This window comes from Nomascus leucogenys, chromosome 12, assembly GCF_006542625.1.
Source record: "Nomascus leucogenys isolate Asia chromosome 12, Asia_NLE_v1, whole genome shotgun sequence".
NCBI lineage: Eukaryota > Metazoa > Chordata > Mammalia > Primates > Hylobatidae > Nomascus > Nomascus leucogenys.
The window spans coordinates 5958978-5978208 of record NC_044392.1 but is presented as its reverse complement, the minus strand read 5'-3'; the positions used below and the strand labels follow the sequence as shown (position 1 = coordinate 5978208).

The window sequence follows — 19231 nt, the reverse complement described above, 5'->3', positions numbered from 1 at the left end:
TGTGGGAGCTAGTCATTTATTTGTCACCAAGACTGGAAATTAGTGAGTGGGGATTAGGGATGCTAGACATTCTATGATGGGCAAGATTCTGGAGGTGAGTCGTCCAGCCCCAGATGCCTATGGGGCCCCATTGAGAAACATTGACTGATGCTCAGCCAGTCCACAATTGGACCTGGGAAAGTGGGTGATAATCAGAGAAAGAGATGGTGAGAAGAGGCAGAGGAGGAATGGATGGTCAACTGGGATATGATGTACCCAGGGCAGCTGTGGTGTGCTAAAGTCTCTAGGGAACAGAGGCTAGCCCCGGCCAGTGTCCAGTTTTCTTCCTTTTCTTAATCATTCATTGATTCATTTATCCAGCAGCCATATACAAATGCTCTGCAAGGTCTTGGACACTGCACTAGGCACTTGGGTGGGAAGGGTGTACATAGATAGATTCAACACAAAGCTCTCAAGCTGATGGCTTCCTTCATGTATATAAGAAACAAGGACTGTGCCCAGTTAACCTCTCTGTCCCCAGCACCCAAATAGAAGCTGGCACATGGCAGGTGCTCATTAATGTCTGGATGGATGGACGGATGGACGGACGGACGGCTGGATGGATGAATGGATGGATGACTGCAATGCAATGTGGAAAGTAATCCGTGAAATTGTCAACACATCATCGTAGCAGCAGTCAGTTAAAACCACTCTGATCCCAGTTGGCCTGAGTTAGAATTGAGACTCTTCCACTCCCTTGGGCAAGTTACTTAACCTCTCCGTGCCTCATTTTCTCATCTATACAATGGTGACAGTAATATTACTACCTCACAGGATAGTGCATTGACATCATAAAATGCTTAGAACAATGCTTGGCACTTACTACTGTGTAAGTGTTAAATAAACTAAATAACTCTTGCTTTTGTTTTCTGTGTTCTCAACATACCCCATCCCATCCAAAATTCAGAACAACTTTCCAAGGGAGATAGACTCTCCCAGTTTTATAGAAATGTGGAAACTGAGGCTCAAAGTCACTCTGCAAGAAAGGAGCAGAGCAAGGATTTTTTCGCAGCAGGGAGCTGTCCAGCTCCAAAGCCCTCTGCTGAAACCTATCATGGTGAAGCTCCACACCAAGTGTTCCCTGGCCTCCTCTGGCCGGCTCAGATTCCACACAATGCCTGACCATGTTGGTTCAGGTGTGGTAATTGAGGTCAATGGGGAAATGGAGCCTCCTGAAATCCCAGCAGCTCCCATGCTTCACCAGTTCCAAATCCCTCTGATTTTAAGGCTGGACATTGTGGCTCACACCAGTAATCCCAACTCTTTGGGAGGCCAAGGCAAGGGGATTGCTTGGGGCCAGTACAAGACCAGCCTAGGCAACATAGTGAGACCCTATCTCTACAAAAATAAAAATATTAGCCAGGCATAGTTGGGCAGGCCTGTAGTCCCAGCTACTTGAAAGGCAAACTGAGGCAGAAGGATTGCCTGAGCCCAGGAGTTAGAGGCTACCGTGAGCTATGATTGTGCGCTGCACTCCAGCCTAGGGGACAGAGCCAGACCCTGTCACTTTAAAAAAGAAAGCCCTCTGCTTTTCCTCTTTACACATTTGAGGTGAGCAACAGGGCAGTTTGCACTCCCCATTGACTGGTGGGGAAACCTGGCATCAGGCACTTCCAGAAGTTTCATAGCAGATCAGTGACAAGAGGCCTTGGCTCCTGACTCCTGGTCCTGTCCTTGGCTGCTCCAGCTGACTGTCCTTCCTCCCCACACAATCTGAGGGCCGGGAAGAATGGACCCTTCCAGGGAGGCACAGCCCTTGCAATACCCACAGTTCTGCAGTGGAGTATGGGGTGGGGTCTGCCAGAGTATCTCCCAGCAGAACCCCATCGGTCAGAGCACCAGCTGTGTCCCCCTGGTCCTCTCCCTCAGTCATATCCTGCTTCCGGTCTTCAGGATCCTCTTCCAGCCCTGTTGCCGAGGCCTCTACCTCGTGATCCTCCCTCTTTGTGCCCATTGGTCAGTTGTGGCTTATTTGGGAGGACAGTGGCATCTGGCATTTATCTCCTTCCCTTTAGGAAATCCACATCACCAACTCTTTGCCTCCAAAAAAAATTCTCCAAATTTGCTTCTTCCACGCAGAAGACATTTTAATTACCCCAGCTGCCATTATCTGTTCCAACCAGCTTTGAGCCATTCCCAGATAACCTCGCATTAATCAGCCCCAGCTGAGCCCCTGGTACATGTCATGTGTAGGTAAAAGCCTGGAGGTGAAAAAAGAATTATAATAAATTAATAGATAAGCAATCACAATTAATGCCACTTCCCGGCAATAACAGTTATATCATGGGGAAGATATTTTCATCTGTCATTCCTTAAGGCGATGTTTTCCAAGCTTCAGCTCCTACCCATTCAGACCCATGGGGTGCTAATGAATTAGTCTATTATGCTATGCTGAGTGTTTCTAAAAGGTCCCTCGTCGATACTGAATTCAGTGTGTCAACATTTGGCATCAAGAACACAACTTTTTGCCAAGCAGCAAGGTTGCCCACAGTTCACAGTGTACAGCGCTTGGGGTCTTGGCCCTGGGCAGTCTGAACAACAACAAAAAAAAAATTGGACCTGGACAAAAGAGCCTCTTCACCAGCTCCCCATTGTCATTGTCCTCGTGTCACGGGGATGGGGGAACTCTGTGCCACAGGCCCTACAACACTTTGCAGCTAAGCCCAGGCTCAGGGGTGACAGGGAGGAAGGTCATCCCAATCACTGCCACCCCAACCTGCCCCCTCCCGGGCTGTGATCAGCTACACCCTCTGTGTCAGTCTCAACCGACCAAATGCTACCTCTGGAGACCAGAAGGGCTGGTTCCACCGGCACCCAAGCCCCCACCAAGGCCAGAATGCTGCCCTTCACACTGAGTCAGGTTGGCCTCTGGTTACCTAGATGAAGGTAAATCGAGTCATGGAGGCCCTGGGCAGTCTAAATCTTTGGCATCTTTCAAGCCTTAGATATCAGGTCAACACTGAATTGGAGAAGAGGCTGAACGCCGTGCAAGGAAAGCTGAGGAGGGCGCCCCCTGTAGGCAGAGCTCAGCTTCTCTTCCATGGCCGCAGCAGGTCAGCCCTGGCCCCAAGCTTGCATAACACCACTGTCCAAAACGAAATCCTTCCAGCTCCCCAGACCCTCCTGGTTGAAAGGCAGTTTGGGGAAGATCTCATCCTCCACCCCAGGCAGTTTACAACCCTCTCCTAAACTTCCAGTCTGTAGATAACCCCGTGTCACGTGTAGGTAAAAGCCTGGAGGTGAAAAAAGAATTATAATAAGTTAATAGATAAACAATCACAATTAATGCCACTTCCCGGCAATAACACTTATATCATGGGGAGGGTATTGGGTTGGTGCCATTAAAATAATAACAAAAACCACAATGACTTTTGCACCAACCTAGTATCTTCATCTGCCCTTCCTTGAAGCTGCCCCTGAGAGGAGGATGTGAAACACTTGTCACTACCTTCCAGGCTCTTCTCAGTGATGTTTAAGTGCCCCAGGAGCCACTCAGCTGGCTGACCCTTCTTTTCACTTTGGGTAACAGGAATATTCAGCCCATAGCTCATAGGGGAGACAGACCCAGACAGAAGCACTTGTTACCAGTGGCATGAAAGCCCTTAAGTCTCAGGATAAGAGCAGAATCGCCTCTGACCCACTCTGTTGTGCATGTGTACAGGAGCAATCAGGAGGGGCTTCCTGGAAGAGGTGATGCTTGAGCTGATTCTTGGAGAATAGCTCACCCAAGAGAGGTCAAGAAGACAGGCATGCTTGCCTGGAAATAGAAGGCATACAAAGGTGCTGGACAGAGGGATGAGAAGCAGGACAAAGGGGACAGGGGACAGTGAGACTGGGAAAATTAAGGCCTGAACTTGCATCCTGGGACAAAAAATGAGACAGGGTAGGAAGGAAAGTGAGGCTGGAGGGGTGGAGAGCTTTGGAAAACTGTACTAAGGAATTTGTACTGTATTCTGAAAAGACTACAAGGAGTCATGGAAGTATTTGAAGTGTGGAAATGACAGGCTTGGATTTATGCTTTAGAAAGATCCCTCTAGTCCCTGCCTGGAGGGTGACTGTCCTGGCAGTGGGCACGAGTTGGGGGCCGGGCAGTCAGAACCTCTGGATAGGAGGAGATGCATCATCATAGCAGAGAGGGAGGGCTCTGGAGCTGGGTAGCCTGGTGTTGACTCTGTCACTCCCCAGTTACGGAACCTTGAGCAAAAGGCCTAATATCTGTGTGGTTCAGTTCTCTCCTCTAAAATGTGGTGATAATAACACCATCCTAGTAGTGTGCCCATGTGAGTCAATGAGTTAATACAAGTAAGGTACTTTAACAATGCCTGCCATTCTGAGATTTGTAGGTGCCCAGTAAATGTGAGCTGACTGTGATTGTTCTGATATTGCCAAGACGAGTAAGGTAGGAAGACCCCAACCTATGTCTGCCCTGGGGGCTGTACCCAGTAGCTGCCACAACCTGCTGCCGGACGAGGCAGAACATAAATGTGTGTCAAACACATGCATGATGTTTGATATGTCCCAGACACGTTCTAAGGACATCTACAAACTCACTTCTGTTCCCTGACAACTCTGTGTGGTAGGTGGCATTATCAACCCCATTTTGCAGGTGAGGCAACTGAGATGAGGAGACAGGGTGAAACTTGAGCCCAGGTGGTCTGGCCCATGTCTGGCCGCCTCAGGGAGCCGCCCTGGAGGAGCCGAGGGAGGGAGACCCCTTCTGGGATGTTTATTCTCTTCCCTCTTTGCTGCCCTTCTCTGATTCGAGAGGCATCCTGATCTAAACCCAGACCCATCTGTGTGTGTTTCTCAGTCACGAGTAATCGCTCACATTAGTGGCTTCTCAAAACACAGACTCCCCAGGCTCCACCACAGACTATGTATCAGAGTATCTAGGTGTGGTTCATACTCTACAAAAATAAAATCCCCAAAGACAGCTCTGATGCACGTCTTGTCCTGGACACCACCGGGGACATAGAACATAGAGGGTTTGGAGTAAGACAATCAATGATTCATCAGTCAATGTTTAACAACCAGCTCTCTGAAAGGCAGAAAAAAAGACAAAACACAGAAATCCTGATTTGTAATGCTTGCAAATTTCCATGGTACAAATACTCCTACCCTGGCCAATACCAAGCTAGCCATGTAATGTCACTGAAGGCAGAGTTGGGACGAAATGCTAACATTCAGCTGTCCCTAGCCAGTGTGAGCCAGTGGCAGCACGCCATTGAAATAGACCTGGGTACCAATTCAACTCTGACTTGCATGAGCTGTGTGACCTTACGTAAGTCATCTCACCTCTCCAACTCTCTTTTCTCATCTATGAAAATAGAATAGAGTGCTATGCAATGCCTCCTTCACAGGGGGCTGTGAAGATGAAGCCATGGAGTCCATGTGCAGGGCTGAGCTCTGCCACTCCCCACTCCCTACTGACACTGGGCCCACAGAGACACCCTCTGGCCATCTCAGAGGGAAGCCCCCATCTGCTGAAGCCCCTCCCTCCTCTGTCACCCACCCCCTTCCCCGTCCCAGATCCTGACCTGGAATCAAGGCCGTATTTATTTGGGCAAGCTTGGGACCAGACTTTCTTGCCTGGGCTTAAGTCTGCTCCAAACCCCTTCCCTACTCCCCAAATCATTGAAGAAGAAACCAACACAGCTCATTCCAGAAGGAGGCCACTTTGGGGGTGCAGGAGGAACAGGATAAGTTTAGCGCCCATTAGAGACATCTCAGAGACCAGAGGAAGCCAGTCCAGCGTGAAAGGTCTCTAGGCTTCATCATTCATCATCCTTCCATGAGTCATTGTTGATTTCACCAAAGCTGCGGCTTTGATGGGGCTGGATGCTCCCCATGACGGTGGCAATCACAGAGAGTCAAGCACAGCCCAAGTGTGTCCCCAGCCTCTCCCTCCCAGCACCAGATGGAGTGACTAAGTGGGGGGCCCGGGGGAGAAGACAGGCTGGGGGCCAGAAGGAGGGCAGCTTAGTGAGGGGAGAGTGTGGGAGAGTATAGACAGTAGATGAGGAGGAGCTCAGACAGTGACCTCAAGACTCAGTTTCCCCACTAGTGGGATAGGGCCAATCTGGACTGTGCAAGTATATATTTCACAAAATCAAAACCATGAGTCTTATGCAAATACAGAAGGAACGTGCGTCAGAGACGGATTCAACTCACTAACGAGGGAACCAGTAGGATGGAAAAGCTGACTCAAGGAGCATTTGAGGAATTGGGTATTTATAGGTATTTCAGGTCGGGTTGCGAGGAGCATAGATTAAGACTTCTAGGTTGGCTAGAAAATGGATTAATGTCCTGTAAGGCAATAAAACCACAACCTTGGGGAGTATCTCCTCTATTTGACAAAATTCTGCAAATTAACCCAGAGCCTGAGCTTTTAACAAGTAGCTGACAATGAAGTCAAACCCAGATGCATTCTCCAGAAGAATGAAGTAATCCTGGGGGACCTGGTAAACCGTGTTTCGTTGTCATGTTGGAAAAACACACCACTACCCTTCTGCCTGATTTCCAGGTTTGGGGTGGTTTTCAACAGGACAGAGCTCAGCTTTGTTCCTCACTCCCACCTGCCACCTCCTCTGCCGCCATCTCTCCTAGCTTAGGGACACCTGGCTTCTCCCTCCACCTGCTTCCCCTCTCTGCCTCCTTCCTTCACCAGCCCACCCTGCCCCCAGAGCCACAGCTGCAGGGTGGGGCTACGACCAGCCTCGCCTGCACTGAGACCCTGTTCTCCTGGACCCTTGGCAGGGGCCTGCCTGGCCCACGACAGACAGGCTGACCGCTGCTCAGCTGCTCCTAGGAGGCAAGGGATGAGGAGGTCCTGGCTGGGATCGGGGGAAAAGGGGGAGAGAAGAGGGCCATACTTTTTGAGTCCTAGGCAGAAAAGACTATTTTTAAATATCCTCTTCTAGGGGATAAAATGCTCCCTTCAGCCTCCCTCTGTGTAACAAGATGCCCAGAACTAGTAGGTCTCCCCTTTTGGAAGGAAGCAGCATCATTAAGCTTCCTCTGCGTGTGAGGCCGGGGATTTTATGTGAACTATTTCACTGGGTCCTAGAAAGGGGATTGAACCCCATTTGTGGATGAAGAAAGAGGCTGAGATCCCCTGGTTAGCATGGAGGATCAGTTGCCCAAGTTCTGAGTCAGACTCCAGGTGCAGTGGTCCTATGGTGCTCTTGTGACTACCCCGATATCCCGCACCCCCTCTGCAGGGCTTTGCAGGGAGCTGTGACCTCAGGCCCTGGGGTGGCCCTGATTAGGGAGCAGGTAGGAGGTGGGGCTGGAGTTCTCAGCAGCGAGAATGCCTTGGTTTACACAAACCTGTCTCTACCCAGGATCTCTACGCTTTAGACCTGGAGCCCTACCGCTACTCAGGCGTGAACCTGACAGGATTCCGCATTCTCAATGTGGACAACCCACACGTCTCGGCCATTGTGGAGAAGTGGTCCATGGAGCGGCTGCAGGCAGCTCCCCGGGCCGAGTCTGGCCTGCTGGACGGAGTGATGATGGTAAGGCGGCTGGGTGGGGCGAATTCCAGGGGCTTCCCACCTGCCTCCCTTCTTTTCTTCTCTCCTTCCTCTTGTTTCTTTCTTCCCTCCACCACTTCTCTTCTTGAGACCTTCCATGTGTCAGCCACACCCCAGGCTAGGGACTGGGGACACAAACGTGAAACAGACAGTCCCTCCCCAAGGGACCCATCTGATGGGGATCCAGGCATGTAAGCAAAAGGTCACAAAGAACAGGAATAAGACCCAGAGATGCTGGTCACAGAGGACCTCAGGCTGTGACACACAGGTGTGAAGGCCGAGGAGGGAGAAAGAAGAAGGTGTGGTCAGGGCCTAGGTGGCGGGGGTGGGGTGGGGTGGGTGGGCAGGCGAAGGTCTGAGCTGCAGAGGGCGGTGCTCAGGATGTTTGTAGAGCAGCAGAGTCAGCCAAGCCTGGCCACTCCTCAGAGGGGTAGACAGAGTCACCTCCAGGGCTTCCGGGCCTGTTCGCTCAGGACATCATGTACCTGTGGCAGGGGAGGAGAAGGGAGACAGGGCAGGGTGGGCTGAGGACTGGAGGGCCTTGGGAGCCGCTCTCAGGCAGGCCCTTCTCTGCAGACTGACGCAGCCTTACTGTACGACGCCGTCCACATCGTGTCCGTGTGCTACCAGCGGGCGCCGCAGATGACCGTGAACTCCCTGCAGTGCCATCGGCACAAGGCCTGGCGCTTTGGCGGCCGCTTCATGAACTTCATCAAGGAGGTGAGTGCCCCGCAGCCCCCACCAGGGTTGTCTCCCCGGGGCTGTGGGCCCTGCAGAACAGCAGAGTGGTCTGGGAGTCAGGAAGGATTGATTCTCATCCATGTGACCTCGGGCAAGTTGCCTCATGTCTCTGAGCCTCAGTGTCCTGTGTGAAAATGGGCTCCACAGGACCAAGCTCATGGCATGATTGAGGGGCATACGTCTTGGGCATATGGTAAGTGCTCAGCAGCTGGTCAGCATTGCCAGCAAGATGCAGCGTGGGCTTGAAAGTACAACGGATGAGGGTGTTTGCTTCCTTGCTGTATGACCTTGGGTGAGCTGGAGAGCCTTGCTGAGCCTCAGTCACCTCATCTGTGAAATGGGTATATGAAGCATAAGCTACCTCATGGGCATGTGAGATGAAGTTAGACATTGCTTGGAAAGTGCTTAGTGCAGGAGGAGGGTCAATACGTAATAATCAGCCCCACAAACTCATCTTCACACCATGGGCCCACTGACCAGCTTCCCAGCCAGCACCCGCGCTGGGACCCACCTCTCCTGGCACCAGCTCTCCTGTGGAAAACCCCATCAATGGAGCTGATTCTAGAGAAACCAGAGAATATGGAAGCTGTCCCGCTGCCAAGACCATGGAACACACGGTGCCCACTTTTATTTCAAAGGCTTCTCCATCTGCCGCTGTCCTTGTAAGCTTTGGATGGCAGGGCTTATTGTCCCCATTTTATGGATGGGGAAAATAAAGGCCTGAACTTGCATCCCGGCTCTGTTACAACTAGCTGTGTGACTTTGGGTGAGCTGATTAACTCTTTGATCTTCAGTATGGTATAGTGAGTGCCTGCCTCAAGGTGGTGATGGGAAGACAGTGAAAAACTATGTGCAAAGCACCTAACCCAGGACCTGGCCAGAGTCAAACCCCAGCAGATGATAGACAAAGAAAGTTTGGGAGTATGAGATCTAGGCAGAGTTATCCTGGGCCAGAGGGAGCGACCATGTCCAAGGTAACACCAAGGGCAGTGGGGGAAGCCCTGTAGAAGGACTCCGGATAGAAAGGACAGATGAGCTCTCTGTAACAATCACAGCGGGCCGGAAATGAAGCCGGCTGCCTTCTTAGGAGCGCACTCATTTATTCAATCCCACTTTGTGACTGGCAGCTGGGTTCCAGGCTCCTAGCTATGCCCTGGGGGCCCAACAGAGCTAAAACAGACTCGCCTGTGCACACACAGATCCTAGAGAGGGAGGCATCCGGTCACAGCACTAAAGGAGAGAATCCCATATGTAAATAAAGACAGCTGTAGGAAAGCAAACAACAGAGACACTCCCCACCTTGGATGGGGGTCGTGGGAGGGCAGCTTCCCCTGACGTCCCAAGTTCACCATTGCTGCTTCCAGATGAGGCCAAGTACAGCTCCTTTCACACAGTGGAACAATAGATGTGGATAAGATACAGGCTTTAGGGCACCACACATGTGCCTTTGGATCTCGTCTCTACCTCTTCCCAGCTGTGTGGCTTCAGACAAGTTACGAGACATCTCGTAACTTGTAGTTACTTCAAGTTCAGCGAAAGAACTTCAAGTTCTTGTAGTTACTTCAAGTTCAGTGAAAGAACTGTGGTTCCCTCACCCCTAGAAGGGACTCCAGTCCTGGATGTTTTGGTAGAGGAGGGCCTGGTGATCCCTTCTCATCCAGCTTCCCATCCCTCAGAACTGCACAGCACATCCCACTGTCCGATGCCCTGAGCCCTGGCTGGGCGATTTTCGGCTTGCTCCCAGGGAACTCTGAGACCTGACTTTCGGCCCCCTGCACCCCCTTCCTCGCAGGCCTCCTGCTGAGCAGCCACTGTGTGAGGCCACTGCGAGGGTGTCGGTGTCTCAGGCCACACCTCAGTCCTATTGCTCCTCTGGCTCAATTGGGAAATTTGGGAGCCTTAGGAGCCAGATAAAAGTGACTTGGAAGCTTCACCACTTTTTAACTGCATGACCTCGGACAAGCTACTGAAGCTTTCTGTGCCTCAGTGTCCTCCTCTGTCCAGTGGAGATAACAATAGCACCTTATCATCGGGTTGTTCTGAGGATTGGCGAGTTTGGGCACATGTGTCGCACAAAGGACAGCGCCTGGCTCGTAGCAGGTGCTGAACAGGTTGACGGCCATCACTGTTACTTCCACTACCGCTACTGTTATCACTGTGCCTTCCTGTTTGCTATTGGGGTTCTATCAGGTCTCCAGGCCACATTATTTCAAGGACACCCACCCTGTTTACACTTCACCCCTCGACCCTTGGAAATTTTGAGGCTCAGCCATGAGTCCCTGAGGGGAGCAGATTCACCACTGCCCACCATAGAAAGAGGAGCTCCATTCTCCTTCCCAGGCCCCATGAGTGACCCTCACTGCTCACACTCCCTTACAGAACCTTTTCGGAAACATTTATCCTATCTCCATTTTAGGTCCATGGACATGGCCAAGGCCCAGTGTAGCCCCGTGGTGCCTGTGGTCCCACAGCTGGTCACAACCAAAGCTCAGATGCCTGCTCGAGCGCAGCACGGCCCCCCGTCAGACCATCTCCAACTTGCCCATCTCCCCATCTGATTGCATGACAGTAAATCATTTTAAAGACTTGGCATTTCCGAGAGGAGCTGGAAAATACCAGGCCAGAGTTCAGAGCGTGTGAAGCTTCTTTCATTTAGCAAGTCCTGAGCGGTGGCTAGAGGGGGCTGCGGGCAGCGCAGGAAATGTCACGGGGAGGAGCCGCCTGCACTCCCTGGCCTGCCCTGCCCACCCGCCCACAGACAGGCCGTGCACCTGCTGGCATTTCATGCCTCTGTAGCTGACAGGCAGGAAGGCTTCCCTCACAGTGCAGGTTTGAAGGCACCTGCTGTGATTTCCCCTGGGGGCCAAGAGATAGCCTGAGGGTATGAGGCCCACAGAGGAGAGAAGGCGGAGGGACTGGGGAGCCAGCCTGAGGGAAGCTGAGCTTCCCTGTGAAGTCATAAACAGCGGCTTTTACCTTCTCTGATGCATCTTTTGATCTGTTCCCGACCCCTCAGTCCCCAGCTCCCTAGGCACCACGTAAGCTTTTCCGACTCCACCTTAGGTGCCTCCACCCCAGGCCTTTCAGCACTGCTACTGCAGTGAATCTGTCTTGTCCCACCCAATACTTGAGGCCTGCATCATTCAGTCCCTCTTTGAGCCTCAGTGTCCACATCTGTAAAACGGGGGCAATGCTGATGTCCACCTGGCAGGGTCACAGTGAGGACTGAATGCGCTCATGTGGGGAATGATAATAGCCCTCTGTGACCAGCTTTCTACTGGAACCTTGGGCCAGGGCCCAAGTGACTGGTCCTCCCCTCCCAGCCAAGGGCCAGCCCTAGTCTAAGGGAGCTGCACAGATGGAAGCCACGAAGGAGAAATAATAACCTCTGTCACACCCCTGTGATTGTGTATGCAGGCACTGTGCTCAGCACTCTATATGCCTTTTTATTCCTGTGAAGTAGGTAATTTCTCTCTTCCTGAAGCTCAGAGTGGTTGCTTTGTTTGTGCAGAGCCCACTTTCTAGCCACTTTGGTTTTATAGCCTCCCACTCCTCCACAGCACGGCCCCACTGCCTGAGTTTGCATGCGCATTTACCCACCTACCCATTTACCTGTAAAAGTACCTTAGAGCTGCCCGTGTGCTTGGAGATGTCTAAGGGTTTTCATCTGGGATTTGTCAATAAAACTCCAGGGAACTGTGGACCCATGACCTTGTGGGTTGAACTGTGAGTGTATGCATGGCTGCTGGGGGCATTCCGCAGGGAGAGGCTGTGGAGCCCGATTCAGAATCTGCAAGGGAGCATGGCTCGGAGTGGTTAGGAACCCAATGCAGCAAAGCAAGGACTGGGAGCCAGGCTCCCACTACTCAGACCTTCCATTGCCCCGTGCCTCTTCTCCAGATATCCTCCTTGCCCTACCCTCTCTCTGGCCCAATCTGGCTGTGTGAGCTCCCAGATTTTCTCCCCTCCTCTTTCTCCCAAGCACACATTTGTTCCCAAGGACTCCAGGATGTGTGGGCCTTGTTCTTGCCCCTGACACAGAAAGCTCAGGTATTTAACTGTGCACCAGCTGCCATCCTAAGTTCTTGGAGGAGGGAAACAGGTCCAGAAGTTGCAGCACACAAGTAATATATAAACACAGGGGCATGGCTGTGCGCTAATAAACCATTTACAGAAGCAGCCAGGGGCCAGGTTGACCCATTAGCCATAGTATGCCAACCCCTGATGTAGAAGATGGAGATTTTCCCACTTTAGGTCTGCCCCAATCTCTGCCTGCCTCTCTCTGTGTTAATGATGCTAATGACACTACAAAAATAACAAAAAAGCTACCATTTATTCAGGGTTCATCTTGTGCCAGGGACTATTCTCAGTATTTTATATGACTTATCTCATTTCACCCTTATAGCATTTGGTAAGATGGATACAATGATTAGTTCCATTCTACAGATGAGGAAACTGGGGCAGAGGGGTAAAATGAAATACCCAAGGTCACACTTCACCCCTCAACCCTTGGCAATTGTGGTTGCTAATTGCTAATTGTGGTTGGACCCAGCATTCAGACCCGGGAGTTCTTAACCACAACACATGGGGCTGGAGCTGGGAGGTGGGGGGGTGATTTCGGTCTCCCCTGCCTTTCAGGGGGCTACCCCAAACATCTGTTTCTACAGCCAAGGCCAGCTTGGCCCTTTGGCTTTTCTGCTTCTTGGCAGGCCTCGCCTGCCCCACTTCTGCCCACCTGCCTCCCTCCCCATCTCCCAGGATCTGACATGGGCTCCCCCTTCCCATGACTTCAGGGCGGGGGCTCATTTGAGCGCATCCAAGATCGATGTTGTACACGAGAAGGTGCAAATGTAAAGCTGGCTAAAGAGCATAATAGAATTTATGGAAATCGCTGGCTCGCACCGCAGCCCGAGCAATGATGGAGGTGATTATTAATTAATCATGGTCTTGGGGGAACAGTATCAGTGCAAGGAGTAATTAAAATGAAGCATTGTACAGTTGTACCGAATGATGATTTATGAGCCCGAGGAATTGCCGCTCTGCCCTCTCCCCTCTGCAGGCTCAATGGGAAGGATTAACTGGACGAATTGTTTTCAACAAAACTAGTGGCTTGCGGACGGATTTTGATCTGGACATCATCAGCCTGAAAGAGGATGGCCTGGAGAAGGTTCGTGGTCTCAGGAGAGGGAGGGCAGGCAGAGGAGCAGGGGCTTCTTAAATCTCCTAGGGCAGACCTCAGTCAGAGGCCCAGAGGCAAGGGGCAAGACACAGTCCAGCTGCCCCTCAGGGATTGACTTGGTCCAGTGTAGCGCATAGCTCTTGGGGGCCCATCAGAGAACAAGGAGGCCTGGTTGGACTGGAGGGTACAGAAGCCAGTAGCCTGGCTGCGGCAGACTTCCCACACTGTCACTCTGTGAGTAAGGGTCATTGGGGATGCCTAACCTGGGAAGCATAACAAAGGCCCATGGGGTGGATGGACTGTCTCTGAGTCCCTACAGGGCTGTCATGGAGCAGAATGACAGACATGTTCTTGGGTAAAAATTTAAGAATACAAAAAACATAAAACCTTTCTAACCAGAGAGTGTCTCCCCTGTGAGTAGTGAGCTCACTGTCACTGGCGACATTTAAGCAAAGATAGAGCAGTTGCTTGTCTGGGAGACTGAAGGTGGTTCTTACCCTTGGAAAGAGGTTGAAGCACTTGGATTCTGAGCTCCTTTGCTCTGGGCTTCTAAGGTCTCTGTGATTCCAGAGAGTTTGGACCAGGAAAGTGGGCCTGCCTGGGGCTGGGGCCTCCCATCTGGCTAACATAGAGATGTTCTAATGAGGCCAACCCCAGTCCCTGGGAACCTTCAGCATATTCTGTCAATGTCAGGCTGCTGGGCCAAGAAGGGAGATTTAATACGAGCCCTCAATTCACAGCATCCCCTGGGACCTGGATTCTGGGGGCTCAGCCACACTCTGTCCCCAGCAAGTGGGTCCCTGGGAGCCATAAGGGCACCTCCCCAACCCTGCAAGTTGCTGTGTATGAAATGGAGTGAGCAGAAGCCAGCAGAGTGGAGGGGCTACTTCGGATGCCTCTGGGCCTCAAGACTCTGATTTCTGTCCTCTCCACCGTGGCAGTGCCCTGGTTCAAGCCTTTTATGTGGATTATTTTAACCTGCCGCCCTGGTTCTTGAGCCCTCCAGCCATCCAGAGTGTACACACAGATGAGGCTTCCCCAAGCACAGCTCTGCCCTGCTCTGAAACTGCCCATGGCTCCCTAGTGCCAAGTCAGTAAACTTCAGCTCTCCAAGAAATGCACCAACTGGCCTCTCTGGGCCTTGTTTCCACATTTCCCAGAAACGTACCCCATGGCCCCATCATGCTCCCTCCCTCCTGGACCTCCAGGCCATTGCCCACACAATTGCCCTGGTTGCAGGATATGACCTCTGTCCCTCAGGCAAAGGCTGGCTCTGCTTAGCTCAACGCTGTCCTCCTAGTATCTGTGGCCACAGTTATTCCAGTGTCTCCCGACTTTCCCACCTACTCATGGGAGCTGCTGTGCAGGGGAGGAGGTGGCTGGGGAAGCCTCCCTATTACTCTGTAATTATTTCACACCATATATAGCATCAGTACCTTAATAACAGGGGCTGCGGCCTCCCCTCCTAAGATCATAGGGGCCAGTTTGCTTAACCCTACGTAGACAAACTCTATGAGTTCTCATCAAGCGATCTTCCAGCTTCTATTTAAGCTCCTGCAGCGATGGAAAGCACCCTTCCTCCTCTGGCAGTGCTAGAGTGAATGCAGTATTCACTCAAGTAGCTGTCCCACTTTTGCTGTCTCAGCTACCCATCTCTAGGGATAACCTAAAATTCTAGGGAGGGCAATTAGGTGGCACATATGCCACTACTTCCCGCCCCGTGCCATAAAAGGCATCAATAATCCATCATTTGAGTACTCTTTCCATCTGAGCCCACCTGCAACATCCTTCTCCAAACAGCCTTCCAGGCAGCTGGTTCAAATTGGCCATAGCTAATACTCAAGAAAAACTCTATTCTCCCTGGGCAGAGGTTAGCCTGCCAGAGGCACTCACCAGAGGCACCAGGTCACAGCCACCTGGATTGTGAGCACAGAGCCTCCACAGGCTGGGTCCTCCTCAGTCCTAACTGGCCTCACATCTCCATAGCACCTGGTATCTAACAGGGCATGCAGTTGGAGCTCAAGTGAGGGTTTGTGCTCTTCATGTGGCCTCTGAACAGATGTTTGCCAAGCACCTCCTGCACCCAGGTGCTCTGCTAGGCACGCTCAAACTGAGCTTGGCTCTGAGCTCAGCCCACTTAAGAGAAGAGCCTCTTCGATGCTGTCTGCCGCTTTCCTCTCCTCGAGGCCCTGGGTGGTCTACGTAGGCAGGGATCCCACCCTGAGAGGATGCTGAGCTTCCAAACACAGCCACTCTGCCTCTCATATTATCACTTCTGTTTGCTAAGCCGGGTCATAGCTGATCCGGCCATCTCCACCCGGTGGCTTTGGGAGGATTAAGGCAGAATTACCCGAGCATAATTACATGTCTCTCTGCTATCTCCTCTGCACAGCTCTGTTAATGGGATGTTTGCATTCAGCCTGTCTGTTTAATTGATTAAGTGTCCTGAGTACCCCCCGCAACTGGGCCAAGGACAGAGTGGGCATGCAGAAGCCTTCCTTGAGTGAGAGGAGCTGAGACCAGGCAGAGCTGGCCAGAGTTAGGTCAAAAAGGATCTTCAAGAGGCCCAGGATGATTTCTAAACTTGACCTTTCCTTCTCTACCTCTAGCCTCAGGCCCAATATCCACAAGGACGCTGTAGGGAGAGAGATTATTCCACCTCAGTCTGTGTGTCTGCCAGTTTTAAATGTAAAACCACAAAGTAAACTGCCTTCAAACCCAGCAGCATTTCCCAGTGAGGTCCATCCCCTCCTTGTGCTGCCACCCCAAAACAGCCACAAAGACTGTGTCCCAGGGCAAGACCTGGCACTGACCATAGACCCCTGATTCCCTCCAGCCCCTGACTGGCATCTGCTCAGCCCTGAGACCCCTGGGGCTGCCTTCGCATTTGCTGTCTCTCTCTCTGCATTTTCCCCTTCAGCTGTGATGGGCTTGCCAGCAAGGGTGGCGGCAGAATTCAGGGATTCGACACCTTGGGACCCTCGTCAGGAGAGGAGGGAGAGCTGCAGGGATGTTGTCCAGAATGGTTATAACTGGAAACACAATGGCAGTGGTGATGATGATGATGATCATGACAATGAGGCTCATGATGAATGGGAATGAGATGAAGGTCTTGTCGATATGGAGGAAGATGGGTAGACCAAGGACTCGGCACCCTGTTTTCTGTCTGTCTGTCCATCCAGGTTGGGGTGTGGAGTCCTGCCGACGGGCTCAACATCACAGAGGTTGCCAAAGGCCGAGGCCCTAATGTCACCGACTCTCTGACAAACAGATCACTCATTGTCACCACAGTGCTGGTAAGAGCCTGCAGCCCCTGCAGGAAGGACTGTCTGACCTGGGGGTGGGGTGGCCGTTTGGGCTGGAGAGTCCCCTCTATCCCCTGCACCCAGAAGAGGGAGGCTGCAGGTAGGTGGAGACATTTAGAGTCAGCAGGAAGCTGTCAGCGAGCAGCTGGAGTGCAGCAGCGCTGCTCACTGCCACGGGCGGAAGCCGCTGTGTTTTTGCGTCTCACTCCCACTCACTCCCCAAGTCCTTGATGTCTGAGTAGGAACCATGCTGGATGGTGGAATTAAGGGGGTTTGACTGCCCATTGCAACCTGAGTGAGGATCCGCCTCTCCCACCCCAGTTCCCAGGCAAAAGCCTTTCCCACAAGTCACCCCAGCTGTGGTGGGTGCTGTGGCCACACCTCGAGAGCCCAGCAGATTCTGGGAGCCTGTACACATGCCACATTCTATAGTGGCCCTTCTGAGAGCCGTCAGCCACTGCCACACCCCCTGCCTGGAATCACACCCCATCTTCTCTCTATTCCCCAACTGAATAGCACCACCTTCTCCTGACCCATTTCAAACCAAGAAGCAACTCTGGGGGCCTCCCATGGGCTCTCTGCACCTTTGAGCTCACGCGTGGGCAGGAGGACAGGCCCGGGCTGCTGGCCTGCTTGTGCTGCCAGTGCTGTGCCCGCTCCACCTGTGCCTGTCCCTCCTGGAAGGCCTCAGAGGTGTCCAGAGACTCAGGACAGATCCTCTCAGGGACACAGCCCTGCTTTTGGGGGCTCAAGCCAGGCCACCTTGGGGAGAGGCAGCCCAGTCACAGCCTGGTGAATTATGACTGAAGACCCTTTGAGAACAATGCTAGCTCTAGTCAGCTCCGACTGATAATAAAGCAAACATATTTCTAAGGACCATATGCTGGGGTCATTCCTCTACACAAAAGGGAGTTCAACCCGTTTTGGATATAGCGAGGCTGCCTTGGAGCAGAACCCAGGACAGGCTGGTCACTCTATACCTGGCCCCTTCCACGGTGCTCAGACGGGGCTTGTTCTCACCCACGTGCCCTCAGAGGCAGCTGAACCGGGCCCTACTGGGTGGCCTGGGATGATTCACCGTATATGTGCTTGGTGGCCGGGTGGCAGATGTCGTGGAACAGGAAGGGAAGTAATGGGGAAAAAAACCATTCTTCCAGGTAGCCCAGGGAGTGGCAGATACCAGGCATCCTGTTGGCATCCAGAGATAAATGTTAGCCTGTGAGTCTCACCATCGGCCCTCGGGGTTAGGATGATTGAGAGGATCTGAGCTAAAGATGATGGAGATCTCACGGTGGCTCCAGACAAGCCGCCGACAGAGCCTGAAGAGGTGGTCTCAGGGGACCCCTGTCCCCCTCTTTGGGGCAAGACCCCTACTAGCATCTTCCCTAAAGCCACACATCCTGCTGGCCTTTATTGATCAACTTTTTGTTAACTAAACAAATATAAAAATCATTCTGCTAAAACCGATAAGCAAAAATATCTCAAGAGGAACAGGGTAAAAAAAAAAAAAAAAACCTGTGATGTAAAAATGTAAAGGATGAAAATAAACAAATAACAAGAGCAAAGGGATTGGGGTGAAGACTAAGGCGCAATTAAAGGGATATTGATGTGGATAAAAATAGAAAAGACAAAGGAGGGTTAAAAAGAGAACAAAATAAAAAACTTAAAAGGAAAATAATAAAGAGAAAATGAAGATAAGGAATAAGATAAAAAGGAAAGATAGTAAGAAAGATGAAAAATTAAATAATTTATAGCTCTGACTAGACAAGGTAAAAAATGTAACACCCAAATGTCAAAAAGCGAAAGGATAAAAGTGTGACAAAGCTAAAATATAAAAGGGTAAAAATAAAATAATAAAAAGGTGCTAAAAGATTAAAAGCAGAGCTGCATAAAATGTGAGATATAAATAAAACACTTTTCACAAGGCAAGATTAAACAAAGGTAAAACTAGGATGATTTAAGAGATTAGGAAGAGAGATGATTAAATGAGCTAAGGTGAGTCAGTCACAAAACAATACTCTGAATAGTAAGAGGCAAGCTAAAGATAATATACCAAAAGGATACAAAATACAAGCACCTTGAAAGACCATGGGGCTAAATTTTATTAAAATGGTAGCAGCCTGATTTCAAGGGCATAAAATCCTTCTGCAGAGGCACAGGGGATTTTTGCTACATAAGCAGAGGCAGAATCCAGGAGACACCCCATGCTCTTGACCTGTGAGTGCTTACAGCTTCTCTGTCAATACTTGCAGCTTCTTGCAAAGATTCCTGACCTGCTGTGCTCACTGAATCCCCAGAGGTTGCATTCCCAGTATCCTGCTGGTTCCTAGGCACCCCAGGGCTAGGAAAGGAGAGAACCCCCTTGGCCCATAGCCTGGTCACAGCTCCATCCGTCCCACAGCCTCTCAGCCGCAAGGCATCTGGGCAGATAC

At 51.4% G+C, this 19231-nt stretch overlaps 1 protein-coding gene across 1 annotated transcript in view; it reads left to right on the top strand.

The window, feature by feature from the left end:
• GRIK3 (glutamate ionotropic receptor kainate type subunit 3) overlaps positions 1–19231 on the top strand; it is a 239646-nt gene that overhangs the window by 167383 nt on the left and 53032 nt on the right. The window contains exons 6-9 of the mRNA XM_030823450.1: positions 7383–7556; positions 8151–8294; positions 13375–13482; positions 16677–16790. Coding sequence (XP_030679310.1) covers positions 7383–7556; positions 8151–8294; positions 13375–13482; positions 16677–16790 — 540 coding nt within the window. The remainder of the gene's footprint in view (positions 1–7382; positions 7557–8150; positions 8295–13374; positions 13483–16676; positions 16791–19231) is intronic.